This window comes from Lytechinus variegatus, chromosome 1 (assembly GCF_018143015.1).
Source record: "Lytechinus variegatus isolate NC3 chromosome 1, Lvar_3.0, whole genome shotgun sequence".
Classification (NCBI taxonomy): Eukaryota; Metazoa; Echinodermata; class Echinoidea; order Temnopleuroida; family Toxopneustidae; genus Lytechinus; species Lytechinus variegatus.
Window position 1 is genome coordinate 95615762 of NC_054740.1, and position 22930 is coordinate 95638691.

Consider the following 22930-nt stretch of genomic DNA (forward strand, 5'->3'; position numbering starts at 1 on the left):
AAGTGAATAATTGACTAACATTTCTTGCCAAAGCAGAGTTAACTGTGCAATTCAATCATTTTTGGAGGAGTTTTTCAAAAGAAGATTGTTAGCGCTAGTCGCGTGTTTCCAATGGGACAACAAGAATTCAATGATAAAGATCATACTTTCTTGAATTCACTCTCCAAGAACAAATGCAATATTAGGATTATTGATGTTTCAAAATACAAGAAAGAAATAGTTAAAATACTTGCAATGAGAATGATTGTTATTCATAACTTCACACACACACGCACAAACAATGCAACACAAGAAACCAAACACACAACATGCAAGGCAACGAACACGAGAAGTAACTTAAGAATTTTTTAGGTGTATTTTTTTCTTCTGTTTTTTTCATCTCCCCAGCATTTCACAAACCCCAAATGCACATTTTTGTTATATACGTACAAATAACAGCAGAACAATAATACGAAACACTACATTCATCTCAGAGTACACAGCTTGAAATGAAAGAACATTATAACAGAAAATAAAGGCAATATATATCCTGCTATGATTTTGGCATTGGATAACACAAAATAATAAAAATATGCAAGTATTGTTACTTGATACTAGCTGATCACATTATACAATGCATTTTCTTCTACACTGCAAAATACATATTGGCATCATATAAATAAGCAATTACATATTCACTTAATAATCTTTCATGTCTACATTCATGCATGCATCTTCTTTATTTAAAAAAAAATCCTCACCTCCATCTCGGTAGAAAGTACAACCAGTTTCTCAACATTATTTTCAAATTTTACATCAATGTCCTCCATATAAATCAACAGTTCAAGCCCTCTAACCAAGATTTGGACATAACTATGTGAATAATATAAAATCTGCTTGCTACTATACTCAATTTTACAAACGTGTGGAAGATAAAGATATATGATCATATATAATAGTCTGTCTTTACATGTCATTGCAAGATATTTATAAACACACAATACTAGAGTACATGACAATTTTCATACAAAATATTCACAGAAAATATACAGGGAGCGATGGATATAATAGGTGGTTACAACTATACAAATTGCAAACTTCAAATGAACTAGTTATGGGCAGTAGCAATAATGATAATCTACAACAGGGGATTGTTATACACAAGATGTTATAATAGCGCTTACAAGAAAGCTCACCACTACCTGAACAATACATGCCCCAATTTGACTAACACAACTAGTTTAAGTTTACTTTAAAATACTACAAGTTCAATTAACAGGGCTGTTCCAAGCAAAGGTGCAATATACTCTGAAAATATCTCAAAGTTCTTTGACAATGTTACTTTCAAAATGGATTCTCCTGATACAGCACAATAAAACAAATAAAATACAGAAATAAATACATTTCACATTAACCTCAAAAATAATATATTTGTTTTTATTGGCCAAAGAACTTAATAAATAATCTCAAAATTTTATAACAAATATTTATGTTTGAGGCAATTTCATAACCCATTATATGATAATGATTAATTCTTTTTTTTGGGGGGGGTGTCATTTTCATGGAAAGAAATTATTTCCTGTGTCATTCAATTATAGTGCTGAAAGCAACAGTTGAAATATACACAACTCCATAAAATTGAAGATTTGTGTAATAGCATCAAAGCAGGGTCCATTTTTAAATACAAAATTTATGTAAGACTCAATCATTGTAAAATGTATGCATTGTATGAAAACATATCAGTTATCAGAGAGAAAGGTCTTGAAATAAAATCATCTCTGCATACAAATATATGCAGATATTATTTTACTTGCTGGCATACAAATGATATGATAATACTTCTAGAATTGAAATAGATAATACCCATCTGTGATTCTTATCATCTTCATGTCTGATGTAATTTAAAGATCTTAGTATAAAACTTCCTCTAGGTCACTTAACAATGTTCAACAGAAGATTTTTACAATTTGAAATACTTCAAATATAAAGAGGCATATAAAAAGATTTCAAAGTATAGACATCCATTCTGTTTCATAGTAGTATTAATACTTATTGACATGAATTAGTGTGCTCTAACACTTACAACATGAATGGGTGATGATCATTATATAAATACTTTCATAGTTTAACATAGTAATTGGGAGCTTCTTACATGTTTAAAATGTAACAATTGATCAAGCTGCAACGACACAGTTACTAAGCAACAAATCAAGGCACATATTATTAAAGCAAAATAGATCAAGAATAAATCATAAAAATAATATGAGGTGCTCTGAGAATAATGATAAAATAACATCAGTTACAGAGAAAAGACTGTTCACATTACTTAGACAAAATGGCACAATAAAAACTGAATGATGAGCAAGTGTGAACAAGTCTTCTTTTAAAGTGAACATCAATACATCCAGACTGACTGAGTTAAGACAGTAAGGTTACAAGCCAAGATTTGTAACAGGGTCTAAGTAATGTGAACATGGCCATACATACACACTTCATACCATATCTTATATTTCATAATCATAATTATCTTTTTCCGATCGTACTAACTACAATTGCACAAGAAACTACCGCAACACATGGTATATAATTCTTCAGACAATGAAACTGCTTTTCAACGGTAAATCTACAGGATTAGACTTAATTGCAATATATATATATAGATAATGTACATATTTCAACAGGTTATACAAGAGTTACAAAAAAGCATACCATCAGATAATCTTCATTGCCAATCATTGATTTTTGTACAAAATTTACCATGTGATTGTAAAATTATACAAAAATATCACATTCAATAGCAACCAAGTCCAAGAAGTGGAAACTTCCAAACTTTGTTTCTGTACAGGTCATGAAGTTTAACAAAAGATAAACCTAAATTAATGATAATCCATGTACCCCATCTTCTGAAGAACAAGGAAGAGATGGTACAAGTTAAACAGATATTTCTTTCATTTTAAAATCATCATCGGTAATGATTACATAACCAACTGGAATAGCTCCACCTCACATGTCTAACAAAGAAATATCTTATTGTAAAAACAAAGGATAGTTGAATGAAGTAATTTGCGTCTAGGTAAACTACCATATGAAAAGGGAGGGGGGTAGACAAGAAAGATTAAGAAAGATAATAAGAGAGAGGGCAGAAAGAGGACAGAGAAGAAAGAGATAGAGAGATTATTAACTAACTGATTCTTACAGTGAGTATGTACACATACTGAAAATAAGATCATTATCTCTACATATTCAAGTACATTCATCAGCTAATGTACAAATATACACAAATGAAACTTAATGTGAAATACATTACCGATACCTCAATAAAGCCACCAACAACCTTATATATAAAGTGATGTGCAGCAGAGTATTGTTTAACTACATAGTTAAGGCTCCATTGTGTATTGTGCATTTCTTGCTATAACGAAATAGGCTGAAGTACACAAGATTGATTTGGCGGTGGTAGACCAAAGAATTGCAGTGTCCTTCCTGTACTTATTTCATTCTAGCAAGATAGCGCAAAAGAGGCTTACGCATCCTCTTCCATTAATTTCTTGTTCAATTATCCATGCTCCTGTAACATGTCGCAGGCAACACATCCATGCGGCCTCAACACGCTACGAGTTCTTCAACAGAGAATGGGGGCACAATCCGCCGGCACAGAACGCGGTCCAGCCGCATGCAAGGATGTCACTTGGCAATAACAGTTCCACATGAAGCCTGATGTAAACACCAGTTCTTAAACTGGTCCATAAATGAATATAATGATTGACTGGAATTCATGATGTCAAACTTATGACAACAAGACATTGATGACTTCCAATGAAATCTACATTGGTTAAAATTCATCTAGTAGTCCCATCAAAGCATTACATAATGCATGATATCTACATTCATAACAAACAAGAATTATAACTACAGAGTACACAATACAAGTTGATTTCAGATACACTACTGAACATACAATATATTTTGGTACTACGGCCAAACTTCAGATTTATAAAACATTCCCATAAAGCAATATGGAATTGCTCTTGGTGGTCGATGAAAGGATATTACAGCCTTCAATATAACGGACATCCATGACACTATATCATCTTGATAGGTCACATGGTCTAAGAGAATACTCAGCCTTAATCATTCCAGTTGGCATACATGGTATATGTATGTTCCAACAAAGACTTGTAACCGATGGGTAATGACAATAGATGCTCACCTACATATAGATCTTAACAGATAGCAACTACTACAGATTACTGTGATTGTCAGATAGCTTGTAAGGGTCTTCCTTACACAGATCAACCTTACTCAGAGACCAATCCTGTGCCACACCACAGAGTGTACCCACCATTCTCCTTAGGTTGCTACCATACGAGGCAGGCAACGCAGGATGTGTTGCCTCTACATGTTGTAGGCCACATAGATGGGATCAAGTTGATCAGCGAGGAAACCATCCCTGAGATGCATACGTTGTTTCTCACCCCTCGAGTTAATAGGAATGACAGCAGGGTCTACCATCACCACCACACCAACAATCAGGTAATGCTCCTCCAGGACAGCGTTGGTGACCAAGGGGACAAGGTCAAGGGCTTCTGATTCCTTCCCATCCAGTTCCACGACCACAACCAATAAGTTGGTCCATGTGAAGACAGCACTGTGGAAAGGAATTTTTTAAAATGATTAACTGAGCTTTGAGAGAATTATCTGCCCTTCATGCATTTTATGAATATGTTACTATCATCTCAGAATTTTGCATAAATCCACTGTATTTCTTGTACTCATTCTCCTGGGCTAATATGTATGTAAATAAGAGTATAATATATCATTAACATCCTTATATCATCACAGTTCATATCATATAAAACATCACAGTTGGCTAACAGATCATCTTTATCATTCTGATCACATAACTGATTGATTCACTCGGTTTATTTATTTTTCTGTCATCAGAGTGAAGATGGAAAGCAAAAAAAAATGAATTTACAAAATAAAATGGGTTTATATTACATTTCTTACGATTGGCATTTTCTAAAGACATTGTGGTCAATCACACAATTCTTAAACCATCAATGTACTTGCCACTCACACACATTCTTATGACATCTTAGTACAGTGTTTTCAATGTACTTACCACTCACACACATTCTTATGACATCTTAGTACAGTGTTTTCAATGTACTTACCACTCACACACATTCTTATGACATCTTAGTACAGTGTTTTCAATGTACTTACCATTCACACACATTCTTATGACATCTTAGTACAGTGTTTTCAATGTACTTACCACTCACACACATTCTTATGACATCTTAGTACAGTGTTTTCAATGTACTTACCACTCACACACATTCTTATGACATCTTAGTACAGTGTTTTCAATGTACTTACCACTCACACACATTCTTATGACATCTTAGTACAGTGTTTTCAATGTACTTACCATTCACACACATTCTTATGACATCTTAGTACAGTGTTTTCAATGTCTATAGGATGGTACCTCATTCCTCTCATCATCAATGTCTCATCCAATGACCCAACAACAAACAGAGCATCGTGACGATCTGAAACAAAAAAAATGTTATAATTACGAGATGAGAAAATTATTATTAAATAAAACCTATATGTTAGTACAGGTTAAATTGTTCATTTTCATGCTTTTTGTGTAATTAAGGAATGCCTCTTCCTGTAAGCTGGAAATTGTCAAATCCATCCTGTTATGTGACTTTGTATGTAATGTACATTGGTCCTGGCATATATCTTCTCTGGGATTATCCTGATTTCACTGTTTGATCATCATCTGATTTTATATCAGAGAACTTTTACAACACCAATTTTGTCTGTCTGATCCCCTTTTCTCTCTGATCTTAATTCAATTCACTAAACTGCTGAAGATATGATGATTTGAAAACATTGTCAAAATTGGGGATGATACTTAAATAGACTTAAAGTTACAAATTATTTGGTACATGAAAGAGAATTTCTCTTACATTACCTCCTTTGATATGAATAGGATTTCTTAAAATTAGTCACTATGATGAACAATTTTGTAGGTCCAACCCTAGTTTCAAATGAAGTAAGGTCAGAGAGAAAAAGGGATCAGACAGACAAAACAGTTGACAATTTTTATGGAACTGCCTTTATATGAAAGTGTGACAGACAGTGGAACCTACCTCCATCCGCTTGTGTTAGATCAGTCCTCTTGAGGAAACCAAGATAACCTGTCCTGGCAAACGTGCCATGTGTCTCACCGGTCCTTAGTTGAGCAGTGAAGTGATCATTATGAAGGGATTCATCTCCATAGATAGTGAAGTATCCACATGAGTTGTGCGGTGATGACACCCAGATCTATGTCAAAGATTGAATAAGTATGCATATATCAAAGTCATGTGGTCACTTGTGAACTATGAGAGACATAGTAATCAAGACAATTCTCAAAGGTGGCTAAAGTTTTTTTAATGCAATAATCATTGTTCCATTAGAAAATGTCTGTATGACACATTTGGGTTATAAATGAGCTCTTGGCAAGCACACATGAATATATTTCATATAAAAGTGGCATGATACAAATTAGTATTCATTATCATTATTCCTGTTATTACACCATAAACTGGCACAATATGATTACTCATTGTTCCTATGTGGGTGAGGAAAATACATATATCCACTATTATATCATCAGCACACTCATTTCGATACAGCCCATGTATGAAACTTCATGAAATCATGTGAAACTAGAATATACCACTTTTCATTTTCCCTATGAATGTAATTAAATTTTTAGTTGAGCTTGTGTCTCTTTTGTTCAAATCAAACTGTTAGGGTGGATCTCAGGCCAGTATCACAAAGCTTAGCAATGATCATAGAACATTTTTCTATAATTGATTGCATCGACTACCATGTACAATCAATTGTGAAAATCAAGCTTACAATTAATTGCTAAGCTTTGTGTTACGGTTTCCTGATCTTTATAGAATGGCTTTAAAATTCTGGCAATAGTTACCTCTCCGAGGTGAGAGTCTGCACACTGGCCCATGGTCTCGGGATGGGCTATGACAACCTTCACTCCAGGTAAGATCTACAAAGATTAATACCAAGATAGAGAAAAGCACAGATGAAGAGCAATTATCATCATCATCATAATCAAAATAATTTTAGCCATCAATCATAGTCATAACTATAAGAGTAACAATCATAGCTATAAACTTGTCCAAAGTCCTAACTATGATCACAGTCAATTTAGAACAGTCCATACCATCCTGTCACCTTACATCACAGAAGATTGCATGTCCTTGTAGCTCTTTAGCAAATTGAGAGTCACCTTATAATTGTTTTCAGATGATAAACTTTTATAACTGAACTGCTCTCTTAATTAATCTGATTTCATTTAACCTTATAGTACTGTCACCTTTCATTCAAATAAGGAAAAAAAATGAATAGGCACAACCCTCTCATGAGATTCCTCATCTAAACAGTTTGTGGTGGGTATCCTCAATGATTGAACATTAATCGGGAGGGGCAACACTACTTTATGTCCAATGTGCATATAATGGTCTCTTACTATTTATACATAAAATATACCCCCCCCCATGGCTGTGAGGGTTGTAATGTTTGCTGTTGTAAAGAAAGTGACAAAAAACTTAATTGTGAGGATTTGTGTGAATACCTTGCCCGATTCCATGACACAGAGACTGTGAGGGCTTCCTTTCTCTACAATGGTAACCCTGTCATTCCTCAGAGCTCTCGTATCAACGTAGACGGTGGTAGGGTCTGGACTTGATGCACCCTGGTAAAAGAAATCGCAGATAACATGGGCATAATATCCAGACAGGATGACAACCTTGATACAGAAATTAACTTTTGATGTAGGAAGAGTATAATGTAATATATAATAAGGCAGCTGTAACCTGAGCTCAGCTAGCATATATACAAATACTCATTGTTTATTCAGGTCTTGGAATTTCTTGTATTTGCACTTCATGAATGTTGGATATCATGTTTATTTAGATTTTATGTAAACTTATTACAAACAACTCCAGCTATAATGGAAGTTAGGTAAATAAGATTACTCTGTAGACTTCAAAAAGAATTGCACTATTGATCATACCTGTAATGCAATAGCCATATTGACCCTGCAGCCAAAGGACGTACTGACGGCTCTAGGTGATAAACCAAGGCTGGAGAATAGCTTGGAGAAGGAGTTTGTAAGAGCTACTCTGGGCCTCTCTTCAGCCACTACCACACAGTACCTTACAGCTGACAATAAGATGCCTCGAGTCTGGAAATTCAAATTCATTACATGGCTTTAAATTCAGAGTTTACTTTTAAATTCTAGGCAAGAGAAAAAAATGTTCCCAATGTATATTATTAAAGTTATAGATACCACCATTGTAGAGAAAATTTTCAGCTTAATAACTGACTACACTGCATGAATTATTTATTTGTAGTCTCAATTTGCTTCAATTTTATTTGAAAAAAAACCCATCTACAACATATATTAATGAACATCCTACTTCTTATGGATTTTCAAGTAAAACACATAAGAGTATCAACGTATAGTCTTATCCAAGGTTGGTTCCCTACACAGAAGTGAAAGTCTTATATACCATAAACTAACAGCTGATGCAAATGGATAACATATGTATAATGTTCATGAGTGTAAGTGATATTTTTGTTGTCCAGTCAATTTTTCATTTTGAAATAAACTCCTACTACCAGGACAGGCAATGGAAGCCCATTTACCAAAAGAATAATAAATGTACATAATGTAAGTTACCTTGAGGGTAGAGACACTCTGACCGAGTCCTTTAGTACAGATCTCCATGACGGAGTAGGAGCAGAAAGTGTCACGAACTGCATGGTGGAAGATAGAAGAAGTATATATAATAAGAGAAATATAATCAAAGAAAGATTACTTTGAGAAAAAGACATTTGCTGGAAATATTGTAGAGGAGAGAAGGGATTATGGGATACTAGTGTTGCAGAAGGATATCAGCTGAAAGTTCTTACCTTTATGTTGACTGAGAGCTGTCAACCAGAGTGCTGGGTTGGTCTCTATTTCAGTTGGAGGAATCAGGATTGATTGATGACCAGAGTACACACTGAAAGAACAATAGAGAGAACATTAACACCAATAGGTGTTATATTGACCTACATCAGGACAGATTGATGCCTGCATATGCACAATGTGTAAGGCAATTTACTCAACGCTTACCGCAAAGACATCAGGTTTGTATTATACATGAATGTGAATTCCTTCATTCTGGTAATACAGGTAAATTTCAGAATGACACTTATGGTCCAGCCTTCATTTGTTTATCATTCATCTTGATGGGAAAAACAGTATCCTAATCTTGCCTGTTTTTTGCTACTTCATTGATTTTTATAAGGTCTTACCTAAAATGGAGATGGCATTTAAACACATCTGTGTTGATATTGTTTCAGAATCTAGCTGTAATACAATTATCAGATACCAGGGGTTAGTAAGATAAAGAGCAGTGTTAGGTTGAGAGATCAGATTTAGAGATTTGTTTATATACCTGCTGAGTACCCAAAGGACAAATCCTAGTCCACAGTAAGGATCCAGACAAAGACATACCACCCTAGAAGGGTAGAGTTCACAGGCAAGCTTCTGGGCTCGGCACACTGCGCTCGCTGCAGCATGAGACATCTAAATGTAGAAGAGGAGAAGGAACATCATATCTTAATGAATGCATTATTATTAGACCTTGACATTCCTACAATACAAGATCTGAAAACAGATCATCCTCAATGCCATTTATCTTTCACAATTCCACCTTTATACATATTTGCTGTGCTCTTTAAGCCAATACCTCCAATAATGAACATTTGATCCAATTTTAAAGTCAAATTTATAACTCTATTGGGGCATAGCAAGAAACTTGTGCTCAACTGCAAAACCAAGCATACGTTTCATAATCTAGCAACACACGGCATAACTACGAAGTTGAGTAACTATTGAACGCAAATCAACTAGGAACTTGTAATTAATCAAATATCAAGCACATGATTTTGGTACGATGCTTGACTTAGGACTGTATGTAGGTTTCATGAAATGCCTCATATGAGAATAACCAAAGTATCTTTGAGTTATGTTTGTCAAAAATTCATCTTAATGTTTCATATGAAGACACAAAGCAACATCACTTATACTGATAGTTTGCCCAAAGCTAGATATGCTACAGTAATGTCATCAGCAAGCTAGCAAATGGAACGGTTCATGAGTATCTACAAAAAAAAATATGGTTCATTAAAGATGAAAAATAGATAGGCCCATGTGTGTGTGGTTGTAAAGGGATGTGGAGTGAGGGTGTCAAAACACACTTAAACATTTAAATCTGATTTCTTAAATGTTTGAATAAGCCAATAAAGTCTTGGGGCCTCGATTGGCTCAAATCTGAAGTGTGTGAAGCTGCAGGCTACTTTGGTGGGATCACTGTTGATTATTGTAAGGCCTGTAGGGCCTTCCCCCCACCACCAGGAGCTAAAAGAAATGTTTTGAGCTTTTTTTTAAGGCGTCACAGTGAGTCTCGGAATGTCGAAAGGTAATTGCTGATATGCGAAGAAAAAAAAGCAGCCCCTTGAATTAGAAAATAGCCCCAAGATATTCAGTGGTAGCCTCAATGTAAAAAAAAAAAGTAGCCCCTAAAAAAAAAGTTAATTCCTACCCTGGAATGATAGATTACTTTAACATCTTTTCCATGACAATGCCCATTATAGAATGGCAACTATGCATAAGTAATTCCTGATGCATGGCTAGCCATGCATCAGGAATTACTTATGCACTAACATCTGTGCATCATTATTATAGTAGGGGACCACCCTGACCATACAGTCTGGCCTACCTTGACCCCAGCAAGCATGCCTGTAGTTGAGACACTGAAGTCTAGGAAGCATAACATCTCAGGGGTAGGGGCTCGATAGATACCCGATAGCTTCTTCTTCGGAAGGTCATCGGTGTCCAGGAGAGGGGGCCATGTCTTGATATCTACTGTTCCCATTGCCTCCTGTGAAAACAATATACAAGGATCATAAAGTTTGGAGAATTTTCAGGGCTTTCATAGTGTACTGCATGAGATGATATTTTTCTCTGTGGCTTTCTGTTCATCAATTTCGTTGGCAACACATGACTAAAAATTCTCACTTCCTAATGCTGCCATTACTGCATATGAAACCAAAGTCATATTAATGAAAATAACTTTTCATTGGCCATGACAATATCTGTATGCTCCTAAAATAATGGCCAATACAAATTGTGTGCAAACTCAAAAGGATATTCTGAATTTCTAATAGAATGTATACTGAAATATCATTTAATCAGACTTGAAGAAGCTTTACAGAGGGTGTGTATCAGATTGGCTCTGTGATGAGATTACATTTAGCTCTTTATTTTTAATCATGAAAGCTTGTTCCATTGTACAATCAGTAACTATGTATAAGAGAGTCAGATAAAAGCTGGTAAAACAATAGCAAGTAAAATGCCACATGACAGTTTCTGTAAAAACAATTCATACAAATTTCATAAGATTGTTAGGATTCCTGGCTGACCTTTGACTTGAGAAGTTTAATGATGGTTGCTGTTGAGAGAACCACCACCGACTTGCTGACCTCAACCACCATACGAACGGTAGGCAACGTCGTAACAAGGCTCTGAGCATGGGGAGGACGTACAGTCACTGGAACAGCACCTAATTTGAAAGAAAGATGGTGAATAGAATGAGAGATCCATGTACATATCTGATGTTTTATCTTACAAAGTCTGTTTGATCTGATCTGTTACAGAGCCAGAAACATGTGCTTCTAAGCAAATCAAAACCAAGGAAAGTTGTAAGATCTTTCTTGTCAGACAAAAATGTAGATTAAATAATCTCCAGGATACTTTTCTCTGTAATAAAATCATTGAGGAAGGGAGGAATAGTGAAGATCTCCCCTAATGAGAGAAAGAAAAAAATGCATTGTTGAGGGTGAGAATACTATATAGGTGTTGCTACAGGTAGAGTTAAATGGAGACTTGAAACAAGACCCATCTCTCAAGGGAATGTAAGATGACATACCAGAACAGAAAGGTAAAGAGGGTACTTACCAACATAAAGACATCCATAGAAGGCTACAATGAGATCCAGACCAGGAGGATAGATAAGAGCTACATGGTCACCAGAGTTAACCCGACCCTTCTCCTGAAGCAGCAATGCCACTCTCTCAGCCCGCTTGTGAAGTTGGCTACAGTTCAGTGTCATGCCAACCTGACCCTGAAAACAATACAAGGTCAAAGGTCACCTATGAATGACTCTTATTGACATCACAGGATGTATGACTATATTCCAAAGGTTGAAACAGTGAACACTCGCTGCATGAATAACTAAATGAGATAATTTTTTCTCCTTTAGAGGGCAAGTAATATTTACAAAGTACAAGTCATTTCAATGAAAAAAAACTGGAGGTTAATCTCAGACACACTGTATTTTGTTTCCAAGTATAAACCTCTTACATAAAATCCTGTTATCAATAACCATTGCAATAATTACATAGCACAATTTTCCCTCTGATAATCAAATGAGAGCAATATATATTCTAAACAACTGTTGCTGATTTGTTTGATGAAACAGGGTGAGGTCAAAGTAAACATACCTTGTTATTTAGGAGTGAGAAGAGGACATGGTCTGGTGTACTCTGCGCTCTCCACTGTAACACTTCGGCTAAGAACTGATTCTATATATTTTAAAAGGGGATAAAGACATACATGTTCATGTAAACATCCATGATTATGTAAAAACTTTGGTGAGGTTGCAATTGTCATATAAGGGGGAGGAGGAGGAGGAATTGATAGTCTCATTTTATGCTGGCCATTGCAACAGAAGAAACTTTCACAAGACATCCTGTCTTGGCACCTTCATTAGTTCACTAAAAACTAGCTGGTCAGAAAGGAATTCCAGCAAATGCAACTCTTAACCACATTTAACTTAGCATATGTATCTATTTCCTTTCTTTACTGTATCATAAGAATCTTTTCATGATGAATACAGACGCATTACAAATGTTATTATCATCATCATCACCATCGTCATCATCATCTTCATCTTCCTCCTCCTCCTCACCATCATCATCATCATCATCATCATCATCATCATCACCACCATCATCACCATCATCATCATAACTATTATCTGACCTTTCTTGATGTTTCTGTATCTTCATCCCATGTTCCAATCTCTCTTCCTGATGCTCCTGCTATTCTTGATCCTGCTACCAGGTTACCCATCATCACTGATGCAGGACCAACATCTGTAGGTTTTATCCTTGGCTTAGGAAGGTTGGTCACACACCTATATAAAAACAAGAAATTAATTTGATAACACATGCAATCATGCACCAATACATGGAGATTTGATGTATATAACCAATCGATTCCCACATTCTGTAATTTCCATTGATTTGTACAGGGACAATCCAGTTACAATAGGCAACAGTTAAGCTTAAGGAATTAAAAAAAAAGAATTATGGGGTGGGGTTTCTTCTTATCTTCATGAGCAGTATTAAGCACATGATCCATCCATCTATCTAAGCCTCCATCAATCTATCCTGCCACCAATCAATCCTTTATCAACCATCTTCCTATTGACATAACTATCTTTCACTCTATTTCTTGCATAAGATCGATTCCTCTATCTATCTACCAATCTCTCTCATAAACTACAATGTTAGCTATCCATTTAATGCTCAATACACACAAACTTACCTATAAAAGCTTTCAATAAATGTAAAAAGATAGGTCTAGATGTATCTAAAATTCAACCGGATTGTCACAAATAAGAATATAACAAATTGAAACCAAAACAAACTTTGATATATACGACACGATGGATACATCTATCTACTTACGTATGAGGGCACATGAGTACATTCGTAGGATGAAGTGTTCCATTGATGAATCTCTGTTTGGTCTCTGACAGGTGGATTCCTCCAAGAGGAGTCTAGACAAAATAAACAATCAAGAGACATGGATTCCTTATATCACATTTTAAATCCACTATAAAACTTATGGACCTTGGCCATGAGGATATCATCATATGACACAAAGAGAAATAAAAATAAAGAAGAAAAACTGACTTTTTAATAAACAGAACAAGCTTCACAGTAAACATGCCTCATAATCAGCATGAAATTTATACACAGAGCCACAGGTATTATATATGTTATTAATATGTTCGCTATCCGAAGTGTAGAAGACAGTCTGTGTTTTCTATCTAGGATATTATCAATGCCACAATCCTACCATCATCATGCTATGAGACATTCATAATATCTCATTTTGGGAGCTGAGAGAATTCCAGTTGCAAAGCTCCACACCAATGTGTGATACACTTCATTAGGAAATTGAAACTATTGTTGATATAGATGTGATCTTACCTTGGGGAGTGAGTTTGGAGGAACTAAGGCCAGACAGTACACTCCAACTTGATGAATGCTGTCCACAGCCTGTAGTACTCTACTCATCCATTGGAAACACTGGAAAGGAAGTAGGGAGGGAGGACGAGTGGTGGATTAAATTGCTCTTTATGCAGTCTTGTAGTTTGTGGTACAAAATGAAGTCATAACTACACATTTTCATTCATACTGTTAAACCCGAATTCAAGATATAAATGTAAGATGGATTATTTCATCTAAATATCTGACATGTTTTGGAATCAAACCATTTTTATGGTTTGTGAGTTAATAAGTCAAACGGCGAGTAATTGAGACTAACTCTGATCTTAATGGATGAATTGGCCCATATCAAAGATATTACCATAAGACTTGGGTTTAACAAAACATACAAATAAATATCAGAACTTCATGTCAATCATTTGTATCAGAATTGCCAGACTTACAATTACACTTATTTTAATCATTTGTTTCCAAGTTACAGCACCAAAGAATGTATAATTGATATAGTGAGGGGTGTACTACCTCTTCTTCTGATGCTTCTGGTCTTTGTTCTGCAATGATGATTATCCTATCATCCTTTAAAACCTTTATCGAGAACACTGCAATTCTGTTGGAAGAAACAAGTCAACTTGTAAAGAATACATATTGTAACAGAAAAATATTCTTTTTCTTGCCTCAATAATTCAAGATATGTAAGGAGCAAAAAATGAAAAAAAATCCCTCATTTGGTGTCCCTTCAGTGCTCCTACAGCAATGGACCTTGTCTTAATTTCTCTGGAGGTTTTGGTTCAGAATATTGTACAGATTGGGTATTAAGGCTATGGTTAGGTTTGAGGTTACTTATTCAATTTTGGCTTAATAAGAAGTTTATGCATAGGGGCTTTTATCACTGGAGCTAATTTCATTGAATCCCCTTAAAATACAAGAATTCTTAGATCTGCAGGAAACAATGCCCACTAAACCATTTGACACAAGAGAATATGATAAACAAAAATGATAAACCCCAAAATGAATGAGTTGAACGTACCTCCCTCTGTAGATGAATTTGAGTGGTTCAACAGCCAGTACAGTAGCTATGATGTCATCCATGTTATGCCTTCTACCACTGATGATCATCAAGCCATCTACCTTACCACAAACAAACACTAGTCCACCCTGAAAACCAAAACAGAGATCAACTTGTGTTTGTGGAGTGTTGATATGGCAGAAGTAAATTTCTACATTTTTTATATTTTCCCTTGAATTTTGAAGACAGCTGTCTAGTCAATTCTAGTTGGAAACGTTTATTACATCTTCTTTGCAGATTCTCAAACTTACACTTTATGACCTTCCTAATCATAAGTCCCAGGAAAATACAAATTGATGATACCAAGTTAAGGATGGAAGAAATATACAAGGAAAACATCAATAATGGACAATGAATTCTATCCTTTGAATTAAGATTATGAAATAAACAGGAAAATTTGAGAAAAGCAACATTCCAGTTCCAAACATTAAAAAAAAAGGAAAAAAAGAATGGAGAGAAAGTAAACTTAAACTTACTGGTCCAAGGAAACCAAGCAGTCCGGTCCTAACAAAGTGTTGATCACTGATTGGCTGCTCATAGTCCGTTAATGCTGTCACCTGATATTCATGAAACAAATAAAACATACTTGATGAACATAATCTCACATGGTTCAGTTATGCCAAAACAGAATGTTATGAATGCCACGATACAAATTGGCAAACCTACTTTCTCATCATTAATGAAATAAGTTCATTACATACATACATATATATATATACATATATATACAGAGAGAATCTTAAGACTTCAGTCCTCTGGTTGCTTGCTTACAATCATTCATGCTCTCTTAGCAATCAAGTAAAAATCACCACCATTTATCGGTGTTAGAATATGATCACTTACATTAAACGTAGCATTAGTCTTTCCCTTCAGACCCCAGAATGATCCTCCAACCGATTCTGATGAGACACATAGTTCTCCAATCTCATCCGTCTTACACAGGACTGGTGGACCATCAATCTTCACTACCACCATAGCAGCTATATCAAAAAAGATAAAACGTATGATACAAATGAAAATGAAAGTCAAAATGATAATGATGACATGAATTTGCCACTTCTCTCACTGACAGTATCTCCATGTAAAAGATGTAGAATTGTACTGTAATCATAATTTAAATAGCAATTTCCAGCATGATGGTGACATCAATCAATAAAAAAAATGCCTTCCATCGCTACAAGCGATTTCAGTCAATTTATAGCCTTTGTGCAGACCACAACCATTAAAACAGAACTCTACTTCACTCTTAAAGATTTGTTTGTGGTTTAGAATTAATCAAAGATGCAAGCACATGCAAAAAGGCTTTGAATTCATGCTACTCAAGACTGATTTTGTGAGCCCACAGTTTACTAAATTCAAGCTACTTACACCACAAAATCTGTATTAAATGAGGTTCTAATGTAAATCTTAATAATAATATCATGTTTCAGAATAGGTTAAGTCTAGATAGATGGCACTATTAGGATGCCTATTATTATTTTTGTGAATTCAAGCTCACCTCCTGGCATGACTACTCCAACATCCTGCAGCGTTAATGATGTGAGTTTGTCATCTGTATCCACCCTGACAACACCGTACGACAGACCAGCCATCGATAACACCCCTCGACCTGATGCCGTCATACCGGTCTTACCAGGCCTGTTACCATGACAACAGAGAATACATAGATGTGATTAACAATTATGGTAATAGATATTGGATAGGAACATTTAGCAAGAAAGACAGCCGATGAATCAGACAAAATAAGTGAACAGAATCACTGCAGAACTGTTATTAATCTTTTTATCCTTCTAAGATCCATTTTCACTCCTTGAATTTTTTTTTACCTGGTGTGTTACAGGGCAATACCTGGTTTCAACTGGTTATGACTGATGTATACTTATACATGGATAGAAAGCTTCTTTTTTGTTTCATTATCTTCTTTTTATTAGCACCAAATATTCTTTATTGAGGAAATGAATGAAGGGGGGGGGGTTAAATCATAGTTGAAAAAGAAACCATGAACTCAAATCGAATAACATTGAAACAAATTTTCATGCTTTGCCAACTTTGACCTGGTAAATGTAAAATGCAATTTTTACATTTCGATACAGTATATTATGATTTTCTTTGAAGTGTTAGTCTGTGCTCATATTAACTCGTGAGATATCATATTCAAAACCACAAACCCAGAATGTAACCCAATCACAAATATCAGTATTGTAAATACGAAGTGCTGTGCTAAAGATGCTTTAGTACCCAACTACAGAGTATATACATTCTGATATGAGTGCAAATGCGGTCTATTCCTTTGTTTTAATTTTCCTATGTCAATTTTAGACAATTAGTAAATAGTAGTAATCCTTTCTAAAATTCACTGTACAGATTCCTTCAATGCTCAATTTATGGGTAAGTCAACTATCACACATTTTAAGAGTTTGAGGAATAATAGTTAACCTCTTCATAATTCCTATTATGAGATTTCCTATTATGAAATATAAATAGTAAACATCAAACATATCACCCTGCCGAATCCATTTTCTATCAAAATCACAAGTAATATAACATGTTCAATGTGAAATATGTTGGACAATATCAATATTTAAACTATAAACGTGTAACCTGTATTCAGTAAAAGCATTCTAAAACTCAAAGCATGCACACCGGCATACTTTTTGAGTAGCAGACAAACTTTTGTTATCGTCTCTTATCAAAGGAATTTTATTGGGTTTAATAATTCATATTGCCAGGGGCATCACTCCATGCCTTCAATAACATCTCAACATGGAGGAAAATATGAATCAGGATTTCAGGGAAGAAAAACATGCCTTTCTTTAAAGAGCTTGAGGAATAATGGTTAACCTAATGTCCAAATGAGTAAAATATAACAAGTTTAGAGGAATATAGACAGGAATCACAAATTTTCATACTTGTACAGGCCTTGGCCATGTCTGCATTGTAACAGAAGATGCATGGGTTTTAATGTTATGACAAACACACAAACAGATAGTTAAATCAAGTTCAGAGCTCACACAGAAGAATTCGCTTACCAAAATTTACCACTGTTGACAAAAAGATGAAAACAAAGAGAATGAGACTGACTGTCTAAAGATGGTTTCAAAATTCATTAATGTAACTACCAAAGAAAGGTCAAACCAAAATTCAGATTTTATGACTACAGAATCAATGCTGTCAGGGATTTAATTCTCTGTTAAATATATATTATTCACAGGTATTGAAGTGCAAATTGGGATGAAACAATCTTTTTTATAAAAAATATTTGAAAATATTCCCATATTGACTCAAATTGAAAATATCAAGAAAAATGTAAAAAGATCAATATATAATGAAGTGAAATAAAAGTAGACAGACTACTCAAGGAAGAAAAATAGAAAAAATGTGACTTTTGTACATAAATCGGCCAAAAACGTATCATTGTAAAAATGGAACAAGAGGAAAAGAAGCAAAAAGCTCTTGGGATTGAGAAGGAAATTATCACCAGTTTGATATGAGCTAAAAGGGTGAGATAGAAACCGACATCCAATAGGAAACATTCGACACCCATTTTCACTATCATTTGATGTGAGCTAAGAGGGTGTTATAGAAACCAATGTTCACTAGGAAATAGTTGACACCAAATCTCTCAGCAGTAACTATTCATTCTCAATTTGTTTTTGAGGGAGAGTTTGATTTACCTTCGTATTGAGACAGTGAGAGCCTCTGCAGCACAAGCACATGGACATAACACTTCAGGTTTGAGACCTTTACTCTGGAAAGTACTCAAGAATGCATCGCATGATGACAGGGACCCTAAAAAGAGGGGAAACAAAGGAATTAAAAGGGTTTAATCTGTCCAATTTGCTCTGCCAATAGCAGAGCCCAACACATCCTTATCATGATCTATTATCTTCCTTCTTTTCAGAAGTGTTATATGACTTGTAACCTTTCATTTCTGATGTCATTATTTATTTCATTGGAGTCTGATTTTTCCGAAGTTGCATTAAATTATTACTACGCAACAGGTTAAAGATCTTCATTTATTTCTGGAGTAAAGAGGAAAACAATTTCAAGGGCACATTGAATTGCATTCCTTTACAAAGCATTTATGACCCCCCCATTTTTCTTTTTTTTTATACATTACTTCAGTTCCAACATCGTTAATTTGATTGTTTGATTCTTTATGTACCAAAATGTAAAGAAAGCATGTTGACAAGTGATTGATATGAGACTTACAAGGGTTAGCTCCATCAGCAACCAGAAGCATTCTTAATGAGTTCAGGTTGATTCCTTTGTGTTCTTTCTGGGCCATCAGACCCCAGTGCATGTCTCTTGATTTCACAATGGCAAGGGTGGCTGTAGAAAACAAAACAGAAAAGAAAAAAAAGGATTCAAATAGTGGGTCAATTGTGTTTAATCGGCCATTGCGCGAAGAAGGGTGTGTATGAGGTAAATGCAGCAACCTTTATTCACAAGAACATAACTCAATTTATAAATGTGGATTTACTCCCATTACAACTGAAGGGTCTTTCTTCTTCATTTATTTTCTTTAAAAGTTTCATTCAACAGTCTAGATTTGAGAGAAAATTCTAATACAGAGATAAAGAAGGTTTGAACAAGTCAAGTAGAAAATCTCAGTTGAAACTTTGAAGAAGTAATGATAAGCCTAATACTTTTACAGGGTGTATATGAAATCCCTTTTTGTATTGGACATTACAATGCACCCTGCTATATTCGCACATGATAGTTTTATCATTTGACTTATAAGATAAAAACAATATGAGAATGTTCCTGGGAAAAGGATTTCAAGTTAAAAAAAAAAACTGAATTAAAAAAAAATAAATAAAAAAAATTCTTCATAAATATCATTTTTTAAAATTCGTAAACCCGGAGAATATCATGCCTGAATAAAGATATAATTAAATTAAATGAATTCTTACCTTTGTACTTGGTTACAATGTGCATCCATGATGCTGGATTTACTTTCATGAGTGAGTAAGGAACAAAATATACTTGCATCCCATTGAAGACACTCTGGATGAAAACAAAAAGAGATAATGGTGATAAAGTCAATCAATTCATTGACATACAGTCCGACCTCTCTTATCCGGCCTCCCCTTATCCGGATCTCTCTATTATCCGGACGCACACTTGCCGAGATTTTTTTTTTTTAATCTAGTACCGGTACGTGAGGAAATGAGATTTCAATCTAAACTCAATCCTATACGTAAACTCTCTTTGATTAAATATATTTCCCAACATAGTCACCCTACACCAAACATATTTTTCATGAAAATATCTCACCCAAATCACCAAAAGAACTTTAGGAATGATAATTTCCAGTAAATCAGGGTGCAGAAACATTTCATCACGTTTCTCTTTTTGTTTCGCGGGAAAAACAACTCATGTCTTGCTTGCTAACTTTAGGCCTCAATACGGACAGCGCCATCTATCATGTTTGAGCCTACAGTTAGTGTAACAATGGCTGACATTTCGAAGCTGCGACACCCGTCGCGATGATCTAATTTTAAAACTTGGTTTCATCGAGTCATTCTCTTTCTTTCGAGGTATGCTCGATGTATACCTCAGTCATTTTAGCAGGTAAATTATCCAAGAGTTTTGGCCATCGATCGATTTAATTTCCATAAAAACAATGCCTAAAATTTGCACTGACTGCAGTGAATATTGTCTTTATCATACGCCCACTTAGTGTAGCTACCGCCGCGGCGCGCCAGTGGCCTGGGGAGGCAGTTGGCAGTGCTGCTGCGTGTATTTAATATTGGGTCTCCCAGATCCGGATAAATCCCTTATCCGGATTGGTGCTGGTCCCAACGTGTCCGGATAAGAGAGGTCGGACTGTATTCTGTTTTGAACGCAACTGACAGAAAAGAAACAGCAGCCTTTGTTTGTAGACAGTGATCAAAGTAGACAAAGAAGGTTGTCATAATAGACATGGTCTAGGGTATAGGTATGTCCCAAATAAAGGGAATGTATTTTTTTATAGTGTACCCCCCCCCTCCATTTCTTTAGATATTCAGACTTTTATTTAATAATGCCTGTTTGAACTTGAATTTATTTGAACAAAATAATTATGTGTATATTCATTTAAAGGCCACCGCACACCTTACGACCCGACTGGTCTGTGACTGGCTTGCGACTGAGTGAGGGGAGATAAATCGGAAGGTGGTCATAAGCCTCGACACTGCACACCTTGCAATCCGACTACCACGCTGTCAACGACTGACACATGCGCTTTTTGCCATAACAACTGAGAAAATGCGCTTACTACTGCGTATGCGCGTTGTTTATCATTTACGCGTCATACAACTCTGCTGTCTGATTGGCTGGAAGTTGGATTGAGCTTGCGATCCAGTCATAAGGATTCGATACGTCAAATCCGATTTTCCTTGTGACTTGTCTCTGACCAGTCTGCAACTATCAAGCTGACAAGAGCTGTGACGTCACATCTCCCCTCACTCAGTTGCAAGCCAGTCGCAGACTAGTCGGGTCGTAAGGTGAGCGGTGGCCTTTATCTGTCCAGTAATCACATGTATGCTGGTACTTTAATAATGCCTTTGTATTTTATCTGTTGGATATGGTAAGTATTATGCAAATAGTGATTTTATTTCATTCACACCTTTTTGCCACACCAGTCTGTTTGATTTTACATGTTTTCTCTTCAAGGAATAAAAGTACTGTTGAAGAATCACAATTAAATGCTATCTTTCTGTACTGGTACCTGAAGCAGAACAGACTGTACAATGGCTCTTGAAGATATACCTGTGTTGTCTATACTTACAGCTTGTACACTATGCCATAATCCTACATCTCTTTTGAAATCCAGGACGTTCACCATGGTCTCTCCTTCCCCATAGCTACAAGCAACAGTCAACGTCCGACAGTGATAAACCATCGACCGTCTAGGAATCGTCACACCCATCACGCTGCCCTCGTTGTCCGTTGTGTACTGAGAAATGAAAAGAAAGGCTTTTTTATTTTAAATCTCTTGAATCATACAAGGTATAATGTTGTCTGATTTTGACTTGTATCAAGGCAACCATGATCAAGGCTGCTTCACAATGGACATCTGCAACTAATGTATGTCAGTGAACAGAATTTTATCTGGGATCTCACACAATCTCATTGTTTTTTGCTAAAAAATGATCACATACTAACATCTAAGGTAAAAATGCATTCCATATCACTGTCATAGATTTGAGCAGCCAGCCTATTGTTGAAAGAAGAAGTGAAGACCACATATCTACATCCATGTTCCATGCAAGTGACTTGCTAAAAAGCAATGCCTTGACAGAAGGTTGAACTGTTCAATCAACAGAACCCGACATCTCTCATGTCTTACCTCAATATATGCAGCCATATCGTCTGCAGGGCGGGGTGGGATCTGCCAATCCTTGGGAGGTTTTGAGAGGTGTTCTGTTACGTGCCACGCAAGCTTCGGCCAACCTA

The 22930-nt window shown here is 35.6% G+C and overlaps 1 protein-coding gene across 5 annotated transcripts in view; it reads right to left on the reverse strand.

Moving 5' to 3' along the window:
* Window positions 1-1523: 1523 nt before the first annotated feature.
* Window positions 1524-22930, reverse strand: part of LOC121429472 (disco-interacting protein 2 homolog C-like) — a 68931-nt gene continuing 47524 nt past the window's right edge. For 4 of the 5 annotated variants that reach the window (XM_041626533.1, XM_041626495.1, XM_041626523.1 and 1 more), the window contains exons 12-38: window positions 22824-22927; window positions 22263-22430; window positions 20404-20497; window positions 19700-19819; window positions 19162-19276; window positions 18517-18528; window positions 16986-17125; window positions 16331-16467; window positions 15964-16044; window positions 15449-15576; window positions 14944-15028; window positions 14404-14502; window positions 13876-13967; window positions 13166-13319; window positions 12625-12705; window positions 12080-12245; window positions 11545-11684; window positions 10842-11003; window positions 9516-9646; window positions 8986-9077; window positions 8753-8829; window positions 8084-8254; window positions 7643-7762; window positions 6980-7054; window positions 6150-6324; window positions 5417-5540; window positions 1524-4627 (exon numbers count right to left, since the gene is read on the reverse strand). In XM_041626533.1, coding sequence (XP_041482467.1) covers window positions 4375-4627; window positions 5417-5540; window positions 6150-6324; window positions 6980-7054; window positions 7643-7762; window positions 8084-8254; window positions 8753-8829; window positions 8986-9077; window positions 9516-9646; window positions 10842-11003; window positions 11545-11684; window positions 12080-12245; window positions 12625-12705; window positions 13166-13319; window positions 13876-13967; window positions 14404-14502; window positions 14944-15028; window positions 15449-15576; window positions 15964-16044; window positions 16331-16467; window positions 16986-17125; window positions 18517-18528; window positions 19162-19276; window positions 19700-19819; window positions 20404-20497; window positions 22263-22430; window positions 22824-22927 — 3296 coding nt within the window. In that variant the 3' untranslated portion in view covers window positions 1524-4374. The remainder of the gene's footprint in view (window positions 4628-5416; window positions 5541-6149; window positions 6325-6979; window positions 7055-7642; window positions 7763-8083; window positions 8255-8752; window positions 8830-8985; window positions 9078-9515; window positions 9647-10841; window positions 11004-11544; window positions 11685-12079; window positions 12246-12624; window positions 12706-13165; window positions 13320-13875; window positions 13968-14403; window positions 14503-14943; window positions 15029-15448; window positions 15577-15963; window positions 16045-16330; window positions 16468-16985; window positions 17126-18516; window positions 18529-19161; window positions 19277-19699; window positions 19820-20403; window positions 20498-22262; window positions 22431-22823; window positions 22928-22930) is intronic. The other variant, XM_041626504.1, reaches the window with a different exon arrangement.